Source organism: Haliotis asinina, chromosome 15 (assembly GCF_037392515.1).
Source record: "Haliotis asinina isolate JCU_RB_2024 chromosome 15, JCU_Hal_asi_v2, whole genome shotgun sequence".
Classification (NCBI taxonomy): domain Eukaryota; kingdom Metazoa; phylum Mollusca; class Gastropoda; order Lepetellida; family Haliotidae; genus Haliotis; species Haliotis asinina.
This window is the reverse complement of record NC_090294.1, coordinates 6,352,061-6,368,578: the sequence shown is the minus strand read 5'-3', so window position 1 is coordinate 6,368,578 and position 16,518 is coordinate 6,352,061. Positions and strand designations below refer to the sequence as shown.

General features: G+C 39.0%; 1 protein-coding gene across 1 annotated transcript in view; it reads left to right on the top strand.

Annotated features, from left to right (window-relative positions):
• The window catches only part of LOC137265560 (solute carrier family 23 member 2-like), a 32,809-nt gene extending 17,718 nt beyond the window's left edge, over positions 1-15,091 (top strand). Inside the window, exons 5-11 of the mRNA XM_067800980.1 lie at positions 167-348; positions 2,012-2,135; positions 8,669-8,822; positions 9,455-9,708; positions 10,083-10,356; positions 13,703-13,798; positions 14,577-15,091. Of these exons, the coding sequence (XP_067657081.1) occupies positions 167-348; positions 2,012-2,135; positions 8,669-8,822; positions 9,455-9,708; positions 10,083-10,356; positions 13,703-13,798; positions 14,577-14,833 (1,341 nt within the window). The 3' untranslated portion in view covers positions 14,834-15,091. The remainder of the gene's footprint in view (positions 1-166; positions 349-2,011; positions 2,136-8,668; positions 8,823-9,454; positions 9,709-10,082; positions 10,357-13,702; positions 13,799-14,576) is intronic.
• Positions 15,092-16,518: the final 1,427 nt, after the last annotated feature.

Sequence of the window (16,518 nt, the reverse complement as noted above, 5' to 3'; positions counted from 1 at the left end):
GATTGTCTGGTCCAGACTTGATTATTTACAGATCGCCGCCATATAGCTGGAATATTGCTGAGTACGGCGTAAGACTAAGCTCACCACTGACTCACATAAATACATATAAGAATACGTTCATGTATCGGTTTCAATATATTTACAAGTGTGCATTTTGGACCTGCAGATACAAGGCAACTTAATGCTGGCCTCGGCGACACAGTTTGTTCTGGGAGCCACTGGACTTATTGGCTTCTTTCTCAAGTTTATTGGTCCACTGACTGTCGCCCCAACCATCACAGCTATAGGCCTGTACATAGGACAGTTTGCCATACCACTGTGTGAACAGCACTGGGGAATAGCATTTCTGTAAGTTTTTAAGCGTACTTCAGCGAATACTATGGGTTTTGAGCCAATGTCACATTGGTGTAGCATACTTCAGCTAATACTATGGGTTTTGAGCCATTGTCACATTGGTGTAGCATACTTCAGCTAATACTATGGGTTTTGAGCCAATGTCACATTGGTGTACCTAACTTCACCGAAGACACCTGATTGGATAAAACGCCAACCAAACGGGGTAATTTAATCGTCGGGCCGTAGATGCATCCAGGGTATAGTGGAGATTTGTCGTAATGTATGCCCCAGAGACTATCGAGGATGTCGCCAACGGGCTCGGATGACACTGCTACAAAAAGGCGTACTCCAGACCGTATTACCCTCCAGCAACTCAGCGTACGGTCCTTGTATTTGCACACAAGGGTACACGTTGATATGGTCCTGCAAATAACGATGCAAAATATCGGAACTGTTCAAGTGGTAGTTTGATAACCGGAAATGGTTGTATCATGCTCCAATCCCTGCGTACTGCTCCGCGTATTATTATAGGATATCTATTATGGTGAGTGAGTGAATTAATATTTAGCGTCACATTGGCAATATTGCAGCCATATCGTGGCGAGAACAATTTAGTTTTATCAATATTATAATCAATAAATTGAGGACGTAAAATTTCGTCATCGAAGACAGTACAAATACCAGATTATCACTGATACGAATATAAAACTAGCATGCAAACTAAAACAGTGTAATCAAAGAAGACAATACAATATAAAACACGGGCTGTAGATCACCAACAACTGAAGGTAGATCACCATACTAGGGACCATGGGGACTTACAGTATATTAGCTTCCGCATGACCCTAGCCGGATTTACACTATCCCTTCAGCTGTCAGCAATCAAGACATATCTAGCCGGGAATAAGAAAAACACATATGCTACGATGAAAAAACAGTGGAAAGTTTAGAGTTATGGGACTTACGTACCCTAGCAGGAGGACAATAATATTACAGTACTTAACTCCCCGCGAGGATACAGTTACTAATTAAAACTTCCAAAATTAAAATATTAAATTTTATCTATTCACAAATCTAGCAAATCTAATTCTTTTAAAAATGCAATACCTAAATGAGGACTAATATTGTCTAATACTATCCTTCATAGTTCGTGAGTTAAAATACATATCCCTTGTAATAGAATATCTAACACAGACACGTAGGACGTGCTTGACTTTGCTTCTTTCGTCACAAGGGATACAAAACGGGGGACCTTCGTCTTTCAATAAACATTCATGTGCATAACTACTATGGCCAATGCGACATCGTCTTCATGAATTTTTAAAGACTGAACTTCAATGAGGCTCGGTCATGTTTTCTTTGGTATACATACATGCAAATATATATCTCTCACAGTTCACTCAGCATCGTTTGTTTGGTGAATTTGTTGGACACAGATGTTCGCAAATGTGAAGCTGTCAAAGTAACGATACTACTCAAGTATTATAAACTGAACTGTGACACTGCTGCAGGGGCGGGGGGGGAGGTGGTGTGGTGAGGCACATCTGCTATAAGCTTACGAGGATTTATGCATTGCATCACATGCTTATTTTTTGAGTTGTTCGTGTTTTCAGTAAAGGGTTTCACTGAAATGTATAAATTAATGAAGATATTATGACCAACATTTGTACTTCAGATCCTTGGCTCTATTGATAGCATTTGCCCTCTTCATGACAAACATTAGACTTCCACTGCCAACATATTCCAGCCGAGATGGTTGCCATGCTAGCAGAACACCGATCTTTCAACTGCTCCCCGTAAGTATATTCACACCCATCTGAGCACTGATGTTAGCTTTCAAACACATGTACCTACAGTCAGAGTCGATACAAGGTGAAAACACCGTCTAACCGCATCACCCACAAGCACGGGAGCACTTCTGTTGAACATTCCTGACAAAGAGGCACTACTAGATGATGGATTAATAAGTAAATGTTTAAAGTGCTACATTCCACGCACGGGACATACTTATATCGCATACAGGGACTCGGACACGTTCGCAGACGGTCTGGCAGTTCGGTCCATTTCATGGCCGCTGCTCCCTGGAAACCATAATTATTTCAGCTGCAGTATGTCTGGACTGGAGCTAAGCGGTCTACCGTGGATGTACGGCCTGAAGAGTTCTCGGAGGTTCAGTGGAGCTGTTCTGTGAACACACTAGTATGTCAGAGTCAGTATCTTGAAATCAAGATACCAATTTAGGCGTTTCAGAACAGGAGCAAAACTTTCAAATTTAGGGGTTTGGATGACAATGCGTGCTGCAGTCTTCTGAAATCTCTGGAGTCGATTAACGAGTTCCCGTGAGATATGGAGCCGAAGGTTGTTGCAGTAATCAAAGCGGGAATTTATGAGAGATCGAACAACGGCTGCTGTAGAATCCTCGGTCAGAAGACGGTGGATACTGCCTGTGGTTTGGATGTGGTAGTATAACATAGCTCGTGGACTTGCTTCTCCATTGACAGATCACATTCAAAGCAGACACCATGACCTTTTACTGTTGATGAGAGGGGAATGTGTCACCAAAGTGAAGAGAAACGGCATTGACCTTCGACAGGCAGGAGGCTGACCTTTGCCGACGGCGAAAGAAACGTTTAAAATCAATCTACTTCAAAAAGCATGAAATAGAGATGCTTGACAAGAGCACAGTCTCAACGAAACAGATGTTATACAACATCCAACATTGACATGCAAAGTTTTCACGACCACTGGAAAAGTCGGTTGTCAGATGTCGTCAATTTGGATGAATATTGCGGTTGACTGGACGATGTTATTCCTGTCGAACATGACGGTGTTCTGCTAGAGATACGCCTGGTTAGAGTGAACGCTATGGCAACACGCTGACGTTGTCGCTGTAAGGACTATCTGTCTGGGGGTGATGCCCCATTAGTCAGAAGCCCCAATAGTGAGAACCCCTATTGTCAGAAGGATTAGTTACGGTTGACCAACTCCTTACCTATAGGAATAATGGAACATTCCTAATTAGGCTAGCGTAATTAGACATAAGCGTGTGTGTTTTAAATGAATTATTTCAAATTGAGAAGTATAAAGAGTGCGTTTATAAAAGTATGCACATTTTCACCTTAAAAACAACTGAGGTAGAAGTGAGAGGGTTTCAACAGTCGCCTGAATGCCAGCCTCTCACGTCGTCACCCAAACATCTACAGACTCATCGAGATCCTCAAGAAGATTGAGAAGGCTGACAAACTGAAGATCTCCCAGATTGACTTTGGTGCCGCTCCCCCGCCACGCAAGAGGGTCTACAGGGAGATTAACCATCGGCTCGGTCGCTTGAGGGATCAGTTGCAAGAAGGCATTAAGACCTCCATACAGTATTTGGATGCTGTTGGGAAGCTTGTAAAACTTGGTTGAAGTGAACAGTAGACAGTGAACGATGGACAGAAGTGAATGAAATGATACAGTGATAGTGCTAAAATGACTCTTATTATTACTCTGACGTTTTCATTGTAAACAAATAAATGCTTGAATCAAAGTTGTGTTGTGTTTTCTTGGTAATTAATGAATCGGGTTAGTTGTGTTATGTTTTCTTGGTAATTAATGAATCGGGTTAGTCCATTTAATTATTAGGGAAGCTGTGGTCAGCCTACCTTGAAAAATACCTTCTGACTAATGGGGCTTCTGACTAATGGGGGGACACCTGTCTGGGTTCTGGCACTGGCACGTTGATAAAGGAGGGTTGTTGAACTGATAGCGCAGATGGATGAAGATTGTCGTCAAAGAAATCCTGGACTGTCAAATTCCCATTAACCATGGCTAGAGGTGTTCTCTTCTCCCCAGAAATTCCCCACTCCACGTGATACGGCACAAAACCCATTCCACCTTTCGTTCTTCCAAGTTATGGGTGATCCCTCAGAACGGACTTTTTTTATTGACACCACATTCCCTATATTGGTGTACATGTTCTATACAATGTTTGCAATGGTATATGGAGTTACATCCGACATATGTTCTACATAGTCACGTATACTCATAATATCCTGCGATATGCAATGTTATATCTAATATGTCTTACAAACATGGCATAAACATCAGATAAATAAGTCATGTATAACATATCATATTATCTATATCACTATATCTGGCCTGTCATGCTGTATATTGCATCATGTCCAAACATATCTTTTTGTACGTTGCATTACATCTGATCTATCATGTTCTATAAATCATAACGCATCACAGCCAGCATATGTTATATATTGCAAATATATCTGGCATAATTATGTTGTTAATATCGCCTCCTGTAATATGTAAAGTTGTATATTGCAAAGAAACATCTGATATATTGCTTCGTTATACAGCACTACTCCCTACATACCATGCATCACCTCACATCATGTTGCAAAACACCCGACACGGTATATACAGTTTGGCCCAACCAACCGTGTTATACATCATATATTATCTGACAGATATTACATATAGATCTTATGAAACATATGTCATATATAGTATTACATCTCATATATATATCATGCAGAGTCTAACATCTAATTGAATGCTTATTGTATATTTCGCCAACATTTAACTTATTGTGTTTTATATTTCATCATATAGCCGCCCCATAACATATGTTCACAGTGGTACATAAGTACACTTATTAGATATTGGTTAACTGATTAATCAATATATCTAACTGGAACAAATGACATGCCGTCATTTATTTAATGTTTTTGTTTCAAAAGAGGAAATAGATAAAGACTTCACAAAAGCAGTTGCTGCATCACAGGTCAGGTTTGAACAGTGGGAGTAGAGGATGCCATTTCTTTGCAAATTGTTTCATTTCATTCTTTCGTTTGGCAACAGTGAAATTATCTTTTAGAGTCTTTATAAAGGTATTAGATTTTGGAATGATTCCTTTCAAAAAAGAGACATAGATATGTCTTTTTGCTGAAATGAAGATATGATTAATTAATGGGTTTTTACTTAAGGCACCAAAATACACCAAATATTTTGTCAGATTACATTTTTGTATCAAGTAAGTGTTAATCCAAATTTGAAGATCATTCCAAAACTTTTTAGTTTAACGGCTGTCCCAATAAACATGGCACAAACTTTCATTTTCATCCTTACAAAAGCTGCATAAGGCACTTTGAATAAGGTTCATTTTCAAAAGTTCCTTTTTGGTATAGATGATACCATGTGAAAAATTAAATTGGAAATCTAAGAGTTTTACATTATTAATATCTTGTCTGTAAGACTTAAAGTCATTGCGAAAATCAAAATTTGTATCATCGAACATATCTTCCCATTTGTGACACATATGAGCATTATTATTGTTAAATGACAGTATATCATAAAATAATCTTGAGCCTTGTATTGATTTCATAAAATTCTATTGATAAGAACTTAGATTCATGTCATAGATATGTATATACCTGTGATTTGTTATTATGTTTTTCCATGCTTCAGGTAAAATATTTCAGACATATCTATGATCTAGGTCTGTCCCTTTTATTTCAAACATTCAAAAGACATCAAACCATCTTCATCGCACAAGTCCTTGATGGTTAATAGTCCTTTATTTGCCCAGTGTCTGATGTAATGATTTTGGTTATTAAATTTATGATTAAACCATGCTGTGCTAAAAGTTCATCAAGGCTGCTTTCCTATATAGTGGTGTTTGTACAATACATACTCCATGCTTTTCAAACACCTTTCCAATATGGATTATAAATATGAGCAATATTACAAAAATTGGCACCAAATTTCATCATATCATATAAAAGAAAATTGCATGGATTACATATTGATGATTTTCTTAAAGTCTCAAAGTAGATAGTTTCAAGGCACTGATGAAGGTTGTTATATCAACCATCCTTAAACCCCAGTGCTTATAATCCTTTTTTCACTTCTCTTGATTTTGTCAGTTTTGTCATTCCAAATGAATTTGCAAAATATTTTGTCAAGGGAGGTAACAAAATCTTGGGGTGGATTTGGTAAAGTATTGAAAATATGAATTGATTTGAAAATAGCTAGTGTCTTGATAACACTGATTTTGCCAATAAGTGTTAGATGTCTTTTTCTCCACACTGCCAATAATCTATTAATATCCTCTAGGTTTTTCTTTGTATTGATGATCCACAGATGTTTCAATTCAGCATTAAATATAGGACATTAAATTCATTTTCTTACCATTCAATATTCAAATCCTGACATAGTTTATCTCTACAGTTTGCTTTTGATCCTATTCAGATAGCTTTAGTCTTATCAACATGTATTTTAAGTCCTGACATCTTATAGAATGTATTAATTGTAGCAATAGCAGAATAAAGACATTTTCTGTATCATCTGCACATTGTCCTAATATATACTCTTTATCATCAATTACTATACCTTTTTTTCATTTTGCCTTATCATGCATCCAAGGTTTTCAGCTACAAAAAGAAAAAGATATGGATAATGGGTCCCTTTGTCTACAGCCCCGTTCATTTGAAAATAATTCTGAGAGATGTCCATTTTGAATAACACAAGAAGTTGTATATTTGTTGATATTTATCCATCTAATAACTTGGGGGGCCGAAACCAAACTTTTCCAATACCAAATACTGTCTCTAGAGACAGTATCAAATACCTTTTCAAAATTGATCAGAATTAGTAAACCTGGGATGTCCCTTCTTTTTGTCTCAAACATAATGTCATACAGTAATCTTGTGTTTTCACTTATATTTCTACCAGGTATAAGTCCAGTCTGATTTTCATGTATATGAGAGTCTAAGGGTTTTTTTAAACGATTAGAAATACAAGTGCTCACTGTTTGGCTTTGGTATACGTGTAATAACACCTCTTTTCATTCTAAAAGACATATGATTTTTATTAAGAATATCTTTAGTAAATCTATTGATCCAATATTTAAGGTCTTTCCGAAAATATTTAAAGAAATCTATTGGAAATCCATCTATTCCAGGACTTTTGTTATTTTTCATATTTTAACGGCCAAAGTTACTTCTTCCATGTCGATGCCTTTTCCTAATTTGTTTCTAAGATGCTCACTTAAAGTGGGAGTTACTATATCTTGTAAACAGGAATCATCCTCATAATTCCTGCCAGAGGAGTAAAGCTTTCCGTAATATTTTTTACTTCATTTAAGATGGAATAGATGTCGGTAATTTCATCACTAGTATCCGTGACAATCGTAATAATTGATTTACTGATATAGTTTCTATTTTCTAGGTTGCCAAAATATTTGGTTGGCTTTTCCCCCTCTTCATACCATACCCCCTCTTCAGAACCGACTTTCATCAGTCAAAACGACCATGTTCTCCTTGTCAGATGTACAGTCTGGACCAATCTCAATGTCTGTCGACGATGTCACGCTGTCAGTGCATGTACCTATCCTCAGTAATCTCTTTTAACCCTAATTCCTTGAGTCAGAGTAGCCTTCAGAGCTGATGCAACGTAAACAAGTATGAGTCGTCAATGGGTGTAGTTTCCTAAAACCTGACTTTTCTGTGTCTGTCGGGTGTCTTGCCGGTTTCTCAGAAACAACAGGTTAGTTACGGCATTAAGGAAGCAAACAAAGTGATGGCCGTGTGGCCAAAGGTGGCTCCCCATTTGTATCCTGGGAATTTAGGCGTTTTTCCTGTCAGAGGTGTTATTTCTTTTCATCAGCGTGAGTGTCCTCTCAATGTGTATACCAAGGTACCTATTATTCGCATAATAATAACACACCGTTTACGTTTACCCTGGCTGAATACCATGTTGCTGTTGTTGGACGATGTGTTCTGTGATTACACGATGTCATAACATATTTTGCACTGACATAATTTGAGCTCCAGGAAATCCGTGTTTGTATGTTTGAAAAGAGATTGATTTTTTTTTCAAAAAGTTATTTTATTGCTATTCAACAAGGGAACTCGGTCTATGCAAGGCTGTACTCTGCATAAACAGATCAAATTGGTCGTAAAAGAAGTTATGAAGAGTACAGAAATACCTTATTGAAAATCAGTGATGACACCATGTTTTCGCGATAATGCTAAATAGAGGTGGAAGATATAGTTATAGACATGATGCTTATCACAAGATGAATCAGATATGATCCAAAAGGAAAAATCGGACGACTGACTAGTTTGCATATTTAGGAGTTGCACTTATCAATTATGTTTAGATAAGGACACATAAGGTCATGTGAAATCATGATTATCTGTGGAAACAGATTGGTGAAAGTAAAACAGAGTCGACTATGAACGGATCACTCATTTGTTTATTAGAATATACGTGTACTTTACATAAGGTTGTGCCGTAAATAAGGACATAACGCATATATCATGCACATGTACTCCTTTCTGTCGGGTTGGCATGGTTCCTTTCGTTTGTGTTGACGGTGACAGACGTTCTGCCCAGCAACTCCACCCAGCCCGGTCATATGGCCAGGACTGACGTCAGAATCAGCGCCCTCTATGATTCACCGTGGTTTTACTTTCCACTTCCATGTACGTGAAGGTATCCACCCCACCTGCAACATGCACATTAGAATTGACCTCCAGTTGTCTGTAAGACACGTGAAGATCCACCATACGTGGTATATGCTGCAAGGGGATCCCTTGGTTAGCTTTACTGACGTGAGGTTTTAACAGACACTACGCTCATGTATATTCACAAACCATAAAATGCCCCGCATTAGAGTTCACAACGCCCCATTTGGGCATTCGTAACTAACTTTGACATGGCGGATCACACAAACATTAAGTTTCGGAGAGAAATCGTAATGTGAAATGTTTACCACTGGAACGCACAGAACTCCTCAGTAACCATTACTATGCCATAGTTCATATACAGATCACATAGTTGGACTCGGACAGTACACCTCTGATTTTGGCAGAGAGCCTTTGTGGATATGTGAGGGTTTCCTTCTTCATTCAGTTTTTCCTAACGCTCAAATGTCAATCATATCTAAGGTTTGTACACTCAAGGCATAATTGAAAATTGTAGAGAAATGTAATTTACGAACGTATTTAAATTATGAGAAATATTAATTATTATGGTCCCCAAGTAATATCAGTACGGCACAGCAGTACAGCTACTAGCAACTGCATCAGTCATACACTCTGTATCTTGATTTCAGTCCAGTTTGGAATACCCACAATTAGTGCAGCAGGATATGTGGGTATGCTTGCAGCTACGATTGCTTCCACCATCGAATCTACCGGGGACTATTTCGCTGCAGTTCGCGTGGCGGAAGTTAGTCCCCCGCCGCCTCATGCTGTGAATCGAGGTATAGCCATGGAGGGGTTTTCCAGCACCATCGGCGGAATGATTGGTGGAGTCTGTGCGAGCACTTCTTATAGTGAAAATATAGGTGCAATTGCAGTAACAAAGGTCTGTACAGTAAATATATATATATTATGATATTTTTTTTATCAACACTCGTTTTCTTTTGGTCATACGTAGGCATTATATGGTTATTGTTTAGATTTAAAAGATCACAGATATGAAATAATGTATCTGATGTCTCTTATGGTGGTTTAAATATTCCATGGGCCATATATGCGAGGGGTAAGCATATACTAGCAGTAATAAAATTACGGAACACCGCTCTGTCGCAGTGGCCCTCTATTTTTTAACATATCCTTTGAATCTCAATTCAGCGTTCACTTGGCTCATTGGTGCACAAAGGCAATTATCTTATATGTGTGGTTAATACAATACAGGTATTTTAATCATACATGATAGTCTATAAAATCGTCTTATAGGTTGCCAGCAGAAAGGTGTTTGTCGTAGCAGGCATTCTTCTGGTTTTGGCTGGTGTTATTGGCAAGATAGGCGCTTTTTTCACCATCATCCCCGACCCGATCATTGGTGGCGTGAACCTCATCACCTTGGGTATGGTAACGGCCGTGGGAGTGTCCACATTACAATTCATTGACCTCAGGTCGTCACGGAACCTGATGATCATCGGGACATCGATGATGCTTGGCCTGAAGATTCCCGACTGGATGGCTTCAAATTCCCAGGCTATTAAGACAGGCAGGCACATATTTAATACATCATATTTATACACGGAACCGCTAAAGTAACGTCACTCCCTTTTTGAAATTGGTTATCAGTTTCATTCAAACTCATGTAAATAACATAATAATTGTCGAAAAGATTTAAAACTGACATGTTCGGTCATCAATACTTAAAGACGAATTCCAGACAATTACAAGTCAAAATGGTGACAGGTGGCGCGTCAATGGGATCCAAAGGTCCATAACGTGTATGGTCTCAATGGGCGTTGACTACAGCGTTGTATCGCCTGTATATGGAGTGGATGAGACCATTGATGAAAGCCATAGGAGCTGCAGCTGCAGTTGTCGGCCTTGGTCGCACATCATTGCGGATCCTCTGAATCCCGCCCCACAAGTGTTCTCTCGAGTTTAAGTCTGGACTAAGGACAGGCCGTTGAACAGTTTGTATGCCATGTTGATGAAAAAAAGTCGCCAGTTGCTTTGGCAGTATGGCACGCACACTGTCCTGCTGGAAGGCGTGGTTTCCATGACGACCAGTGTGGCACGACGAAGGATCTCAGCGTTTGATCAACGTAGCGGGCAGATGTTACACCACTTTCTCCACCAGGACTAGCATTGTGGAGCACCATAGGGCGCAGTTTTTATGGAGGGCAAAATCACCCCACACCATTATGCTCGGACCTCCCCACTAGGCTCTCTTCAGGACACTATCATCTGCAAAACCCTTCCCGCGTCGTCACTTCACACTCACATCAGCCTTCGAGACGCAATACCGACTTTCGCCAGGGAAAACTGCAGTTCACCACTCCCGCTGACGCCAATTCCTATGTTGTGTGGACCACTGGAGACGAACAAGGCCATGTCGAACAGTGAGGACTGGAGGCCGGTAAGACCTGCGATATCTGACGTTTCTCTGCCCCATACGCCTCCGCACTGTGTCGTCGCTGATTGGTCTCTGGTGATTGCCAATGGTTGTCCGTGCAGTTTCCGTAGCCCAAGCGAAATGATTTTGCAGGTTTTGACAGACAATCTCCCGATTTTGCCACAGGGTTGTCTCAGGCGGCTGTACCTTCAAGGGTTTCGACTCGTTGCTGCAGGCGATATATCGTTGAACATGAACAGAACAATTATTTGCAACATGTCTTGCAGTCTGGCCAGCTTCCAGCCTTCCTAAAGCTTGGTTCCCCTGTTCCCTTGATAATCGTGGCATATATTTCTACTATCGCGCTTTGAATGATTGATTGCATGTTTGATATCTCTTTTCATCGGGAATACACTTGGGATGCAATATCATGAAATCATAAAATACGCAAAAGCTTCGTCTCATCATTACTTAACTATCTGCTTTCTTTGTATCAAATACAGAATCTGAAACCAAATTTCCTTGGGCAATGGCTACGAACCAGGTCAAGCCAACATGTAAAAAGTGGTAGAGTTACGTGTCTTTTGCGGTTCAGTATATCTTGATATTGTTTTACTCAATTGTAATCAGTTGAGTCCTTGAAATATTAGAAGGTCACATGCAACGTAACACTCAACTTTGCAGATTCAGATACATTTCGGTATGCACAAATCATCAAAAATGCCAGTTCAATCTATAAAGCTGAAAAAAAAACATTGTGAAAAAAAGGCTCGCGCAATCAGAGTTCAAACGATTCACTGGATAACAACTTCTTCTAGTGTATGATTTTGTTTGACAGCGGTATATGAATCCATACTGAAACGACGCGTCAAGAACAATAAGTTATTATCCATAAAGAATCTTCCTTTTTGTGACTCGCCATACTTCTAAAATGCTCATCAAACAGATCATCTGTCTGTACACACAATGAGGCCTGGGCGTATCAGCAAATGCACCAGCCAACCGGAAGCCGTCGTTACACCTGAGCGCACACCCACCCGCTATGACTGGGTTCGGTCTCCCGAGAGCTTCGTTTAGAGGAAAGTAAACCCAAGTACAAAATATCGCACTTTTGAGTCGCGAACGAAGGCTTATAATTTTGTTTATTTGTATATTATGCAATGCATATAAAATGTCACGAATAAGTGGTAACTGTCTTTTAATTATGTGTGATGTTTTGGTTGCATGTGACCTTATCGTGTCCCTGTCGGGAATATCGGCTTCACGCACTGACAATTTTTCATTGTAAAAAGTGCATAAGTATAATTCCCAAAATGATTAATGGAGCTCGAGCTCATCAAACAAACGTATCGTCTATCATTCTTCAGAGTGTTGTTAAAATGACGTTCAAATCATCTTGGCGTAACTGTGACTGTGTCTATGCAAACGACATGGTGCTTTATATAGGTATACACCAAGGCGAACATAATGAGTGTAGATATGTAGTTCCCACGCTTTGGTCGTACACTTTCACCACTTTTGTTAGACCTATACGCACGAGTATAGGCTAAATAATGTGGAAACACAACTAGAAACAAGGATTCGAACTATTTTAAAGATTACAGGCGACTGTAGGCACCTCATACTATACGGCCATGCTGTATCCAAAACAAGAATTTTCTGACAGTATACGTTTCTATAAATCAAAATTCCCAAATGACTAACGGAGCTCGGGCTGTTTTCGTGTACTACGGTACAACGAAGGTGATGCTCTCTCCTTTCATTCAACATATGTACTTTGGTTTCACGCCAACAGTGTCAAATGCTAAAGTGATATGAATTCAAATACTGCTCAGAATTACGATCAAACTATCGACCAAAACGTCTTGGTGATGTTTGTATGTCTGTACATGTCAGGAACATTATCGAATTGTACGTTATTGTTTCGTGTGTATGTTTTTGAATGGACAATTGCGTGTAACTTTGCATGTGTGCAGGAAACTTCAATGTTTTTGCGAGTACCTATGAAAGTAATTGGTATTACACACAATATCGTACTATTGTCGGTAAGGCAAATCAATTTGAGGTTTCTTGCGAATATGGAACACTTTGGGTATTCGCATTTTGGAGTAGAATATTCTATTCATAAGATAATTATGGATTATGTATCGTGGATTCCCGCTTATTTCTATCAATCATGTGAAATAATTTGATAATATCCGACGGTACACAATAAATATATTTGGTGGTGTCTATGTCACTGTAATGGCGTGCTGTCTTGAACGTTTGCATATTACAGGCAATCATTTCTATTATTACAGGCAATCATTTCTATTATTACAGGCAATCATTTCTCTATTCAAATTCAGGAACGTGTCTACAAGAGCAGATGATTGACGACTTTCTAATGATAATGTATTCTACTCGAAATATTGATGTTTGTTCTGTCACGACACTGTGAAATATGTCAACAGCGTTCTTCTTTATTCTCTTTTAATTCTTTTGTATGAATACATTACAGGAAGTCCCGATTTTGACCAGGTGCTGACAGTACTACTCACGACCCCGATGTTTGTTGCCGGAGTTACAGGCTGCTTCCTGGATAACCTTGTGCCAGGTAACCTAACCTAGATTAGTGTCCATCCTTCCATCATCGAGTGTTAGGACAGTTCTGCAGCACTTAGTATTATATATCTATATAATAAGACCATCCGGGTTAACATATTAGCCTTCAGTAACCCATGCTTCTCGGAAGACGCGACTAACCGGATCGGGTGGTCAGGCTAGCTGACTTAGTTGACACATGTCATCGGTTCCCAATTGCGTCGATCGATGCTCTTGCTGTTGATCAGTGGATTGTCTGGTCCCGACTCGATTATTTTCAGACCGCCACCATATAGCTGGAATATTGCTGAGCTCTTTTCCCTCAAAAAGCTAAGCTTTAAATGAAAGACCCGATCAATAATGTGATTTCTGAATTCAAAGTAAGGTGTTCACTGTTTTGCTCTCTGACTTTCTATGTAAGGTGTTGTTACTGTTTCATTTGCTAGGTTTCTCCCTCCAACACTCCACACCACCAACACACACCATAATAAGAAACTGTATACAGCATGACAAACAAGGGTTTTCATTTCATCCAAACGACAATATATTTGAGTGATCAGGGTTGTTTTGTGGTGCTGACGTGTTTATAAAATATGTATTGCAAAGAAGTATTACATGTCTCTAAAGAAATACCCCTTAGAAAAATAGACGCAGCGTGAAGATTATGAGTGCATTACCATTGATCTCGTGTCTGTGAGGTCTTTGATATTCGCTACAAACAGATGATGATGATGTTTAATATTTCCTTTCCATAATATTTTTATTTTTTATTTTTATTTCCATTTCTGAAGGTACAGAAGAGGAGCGAGGCATTGAAAAATGGCGGCAGAATATGGAGGGGTCTGGTGTAATTTACATAACAGACGAACATACTTACGAGTTTCCCTATATCACTAAATTCATCAGAAAAGCCAGATGCTGTGGTTACTTCCCAATGTCTCCCACCTTTGACAAGCAAATCATTTGCAGTTGTTGCAGGAAAAGGTCACGTAACTCTTCATATGCTGTAGACAATCCCCTTGAGATGGAAAATTCAGAGAAATTGTAGCCATGCATACAGTCAAGACATTTCATGAAAACTAATGACTCTCATTCCGAATTCTGAATGATTTAATGTGGAAACTGTAGTTCCAGTATGTCATTCGATCAGGTTCTATTGACAACTTCCATACATTACTAAATTCGCAAATAAACAAGATAGTCAAGAACGAAGTGTATTAGCTGAGAGATTTAACATTTGCATGTAGCGAGATGCCATGTTATACATTGTTGGCAAAATAAAGTCCGTTTTCATTTTGTATTGTCATCTATAGTTAGTTTATTTACTTGTGTTATATGCGAATCTGTGACATTCTAGTTATTTCACTTTCATACGTTGACAGGTGTTTTTAGAATTTGTCATTAATTATGTATAAAATTGTTCTCATCACGATATGACTGAAATATTGCCAGTGTGACATAAAATGTGAACTCACTCACTTACGATGTTGAACTTCATCTTCAGAAGGCAATAAAGGATGTTATATGCTTCTTCATGATATGCAGGGCATCACCACACTGAATTCACTAACCCGTGAAGATCCGGGCAAGAATTGGTCTTCAGAAAGCTATGCTTGAAAGAGGCAATTAACGGGATCAGGTGGCCAGGCTCGCTGACTTGATTCACGAGTATCACAACAGCATAGATGGATGTTCCTTATGCCATTCGCTGCAAGGTCAGATTTTAGGCAGGGTTATATAGAGGCCACCGTCATACAGCTTAACACTGCTGAGCACGGCCCTACACAAACAAAGACAGAACTAAACGCTTCTGCGCTGTTCAATGTGTTGTCAGTACGTTTTACCCATCAAATGTTTAATCAAAAACATAATTCATTATTGAATCGTGCTGCTGGCGTCCAATTTTCACCCTGTATGTGTACGGGAGAAGCGCTGAGCATTGGTCACTAAACGACAAGGAGATTTGTTTGACGACTCGGTGTCAGGATGTTTCATAATTAAACCATAGTTGACTCAAAGTCTAGCGACCATAATACATATCCACTAATGCATTCTTCTCTTTTATTAAGGAGTATGTAGGCCATCGGCCCATAATACATAGCATTGTATAAGTTATTTTGCAGCCAACAAACGGCTTTTATGCAGTTCATTTGCATGAAAGACATACATTGCAAGATTTCGTAGTCCCACTGAGTTGTCTACAGACATCAATGCATTGAATTTAAACAGAGTAGGAGGGTTATAATAATATTGAGGAATATAATGAGTGCGCAGATGATTATAAGCTGGACAAATTAAGAGAAAGTGGTATTCATCTTCAGTATGGTTACCTGAGCACACAATACAATATCTGAGATATCTAGGTATATTATGATATCTACCATTTTCAATGGCTAACTGGTGAGAACTGCAACGGAAGCGAGCAAGAGCAAAACGAAATTACTTCACCTGTATACACTGTAAATAAAGTTCTTGTCTAAATACTTGTTTATATAGTGAATAAGAATAACTTTTAGAACTTGATGACAAAGATTCATACCAACCCTGGATGTACATATTCTGCGCCCTCATCACGAATTCTGATAAAAATGCATCAATATTATTAATGCATTGTCTTTCCCACACATACCCAAACCCCATCTTATATAACAACATTCTAAGTTTTGCAGCCCATTTAGTTTTACCATTGGATACATCCAATAACATTAAATTATAACATTTTCTGGGAAAACG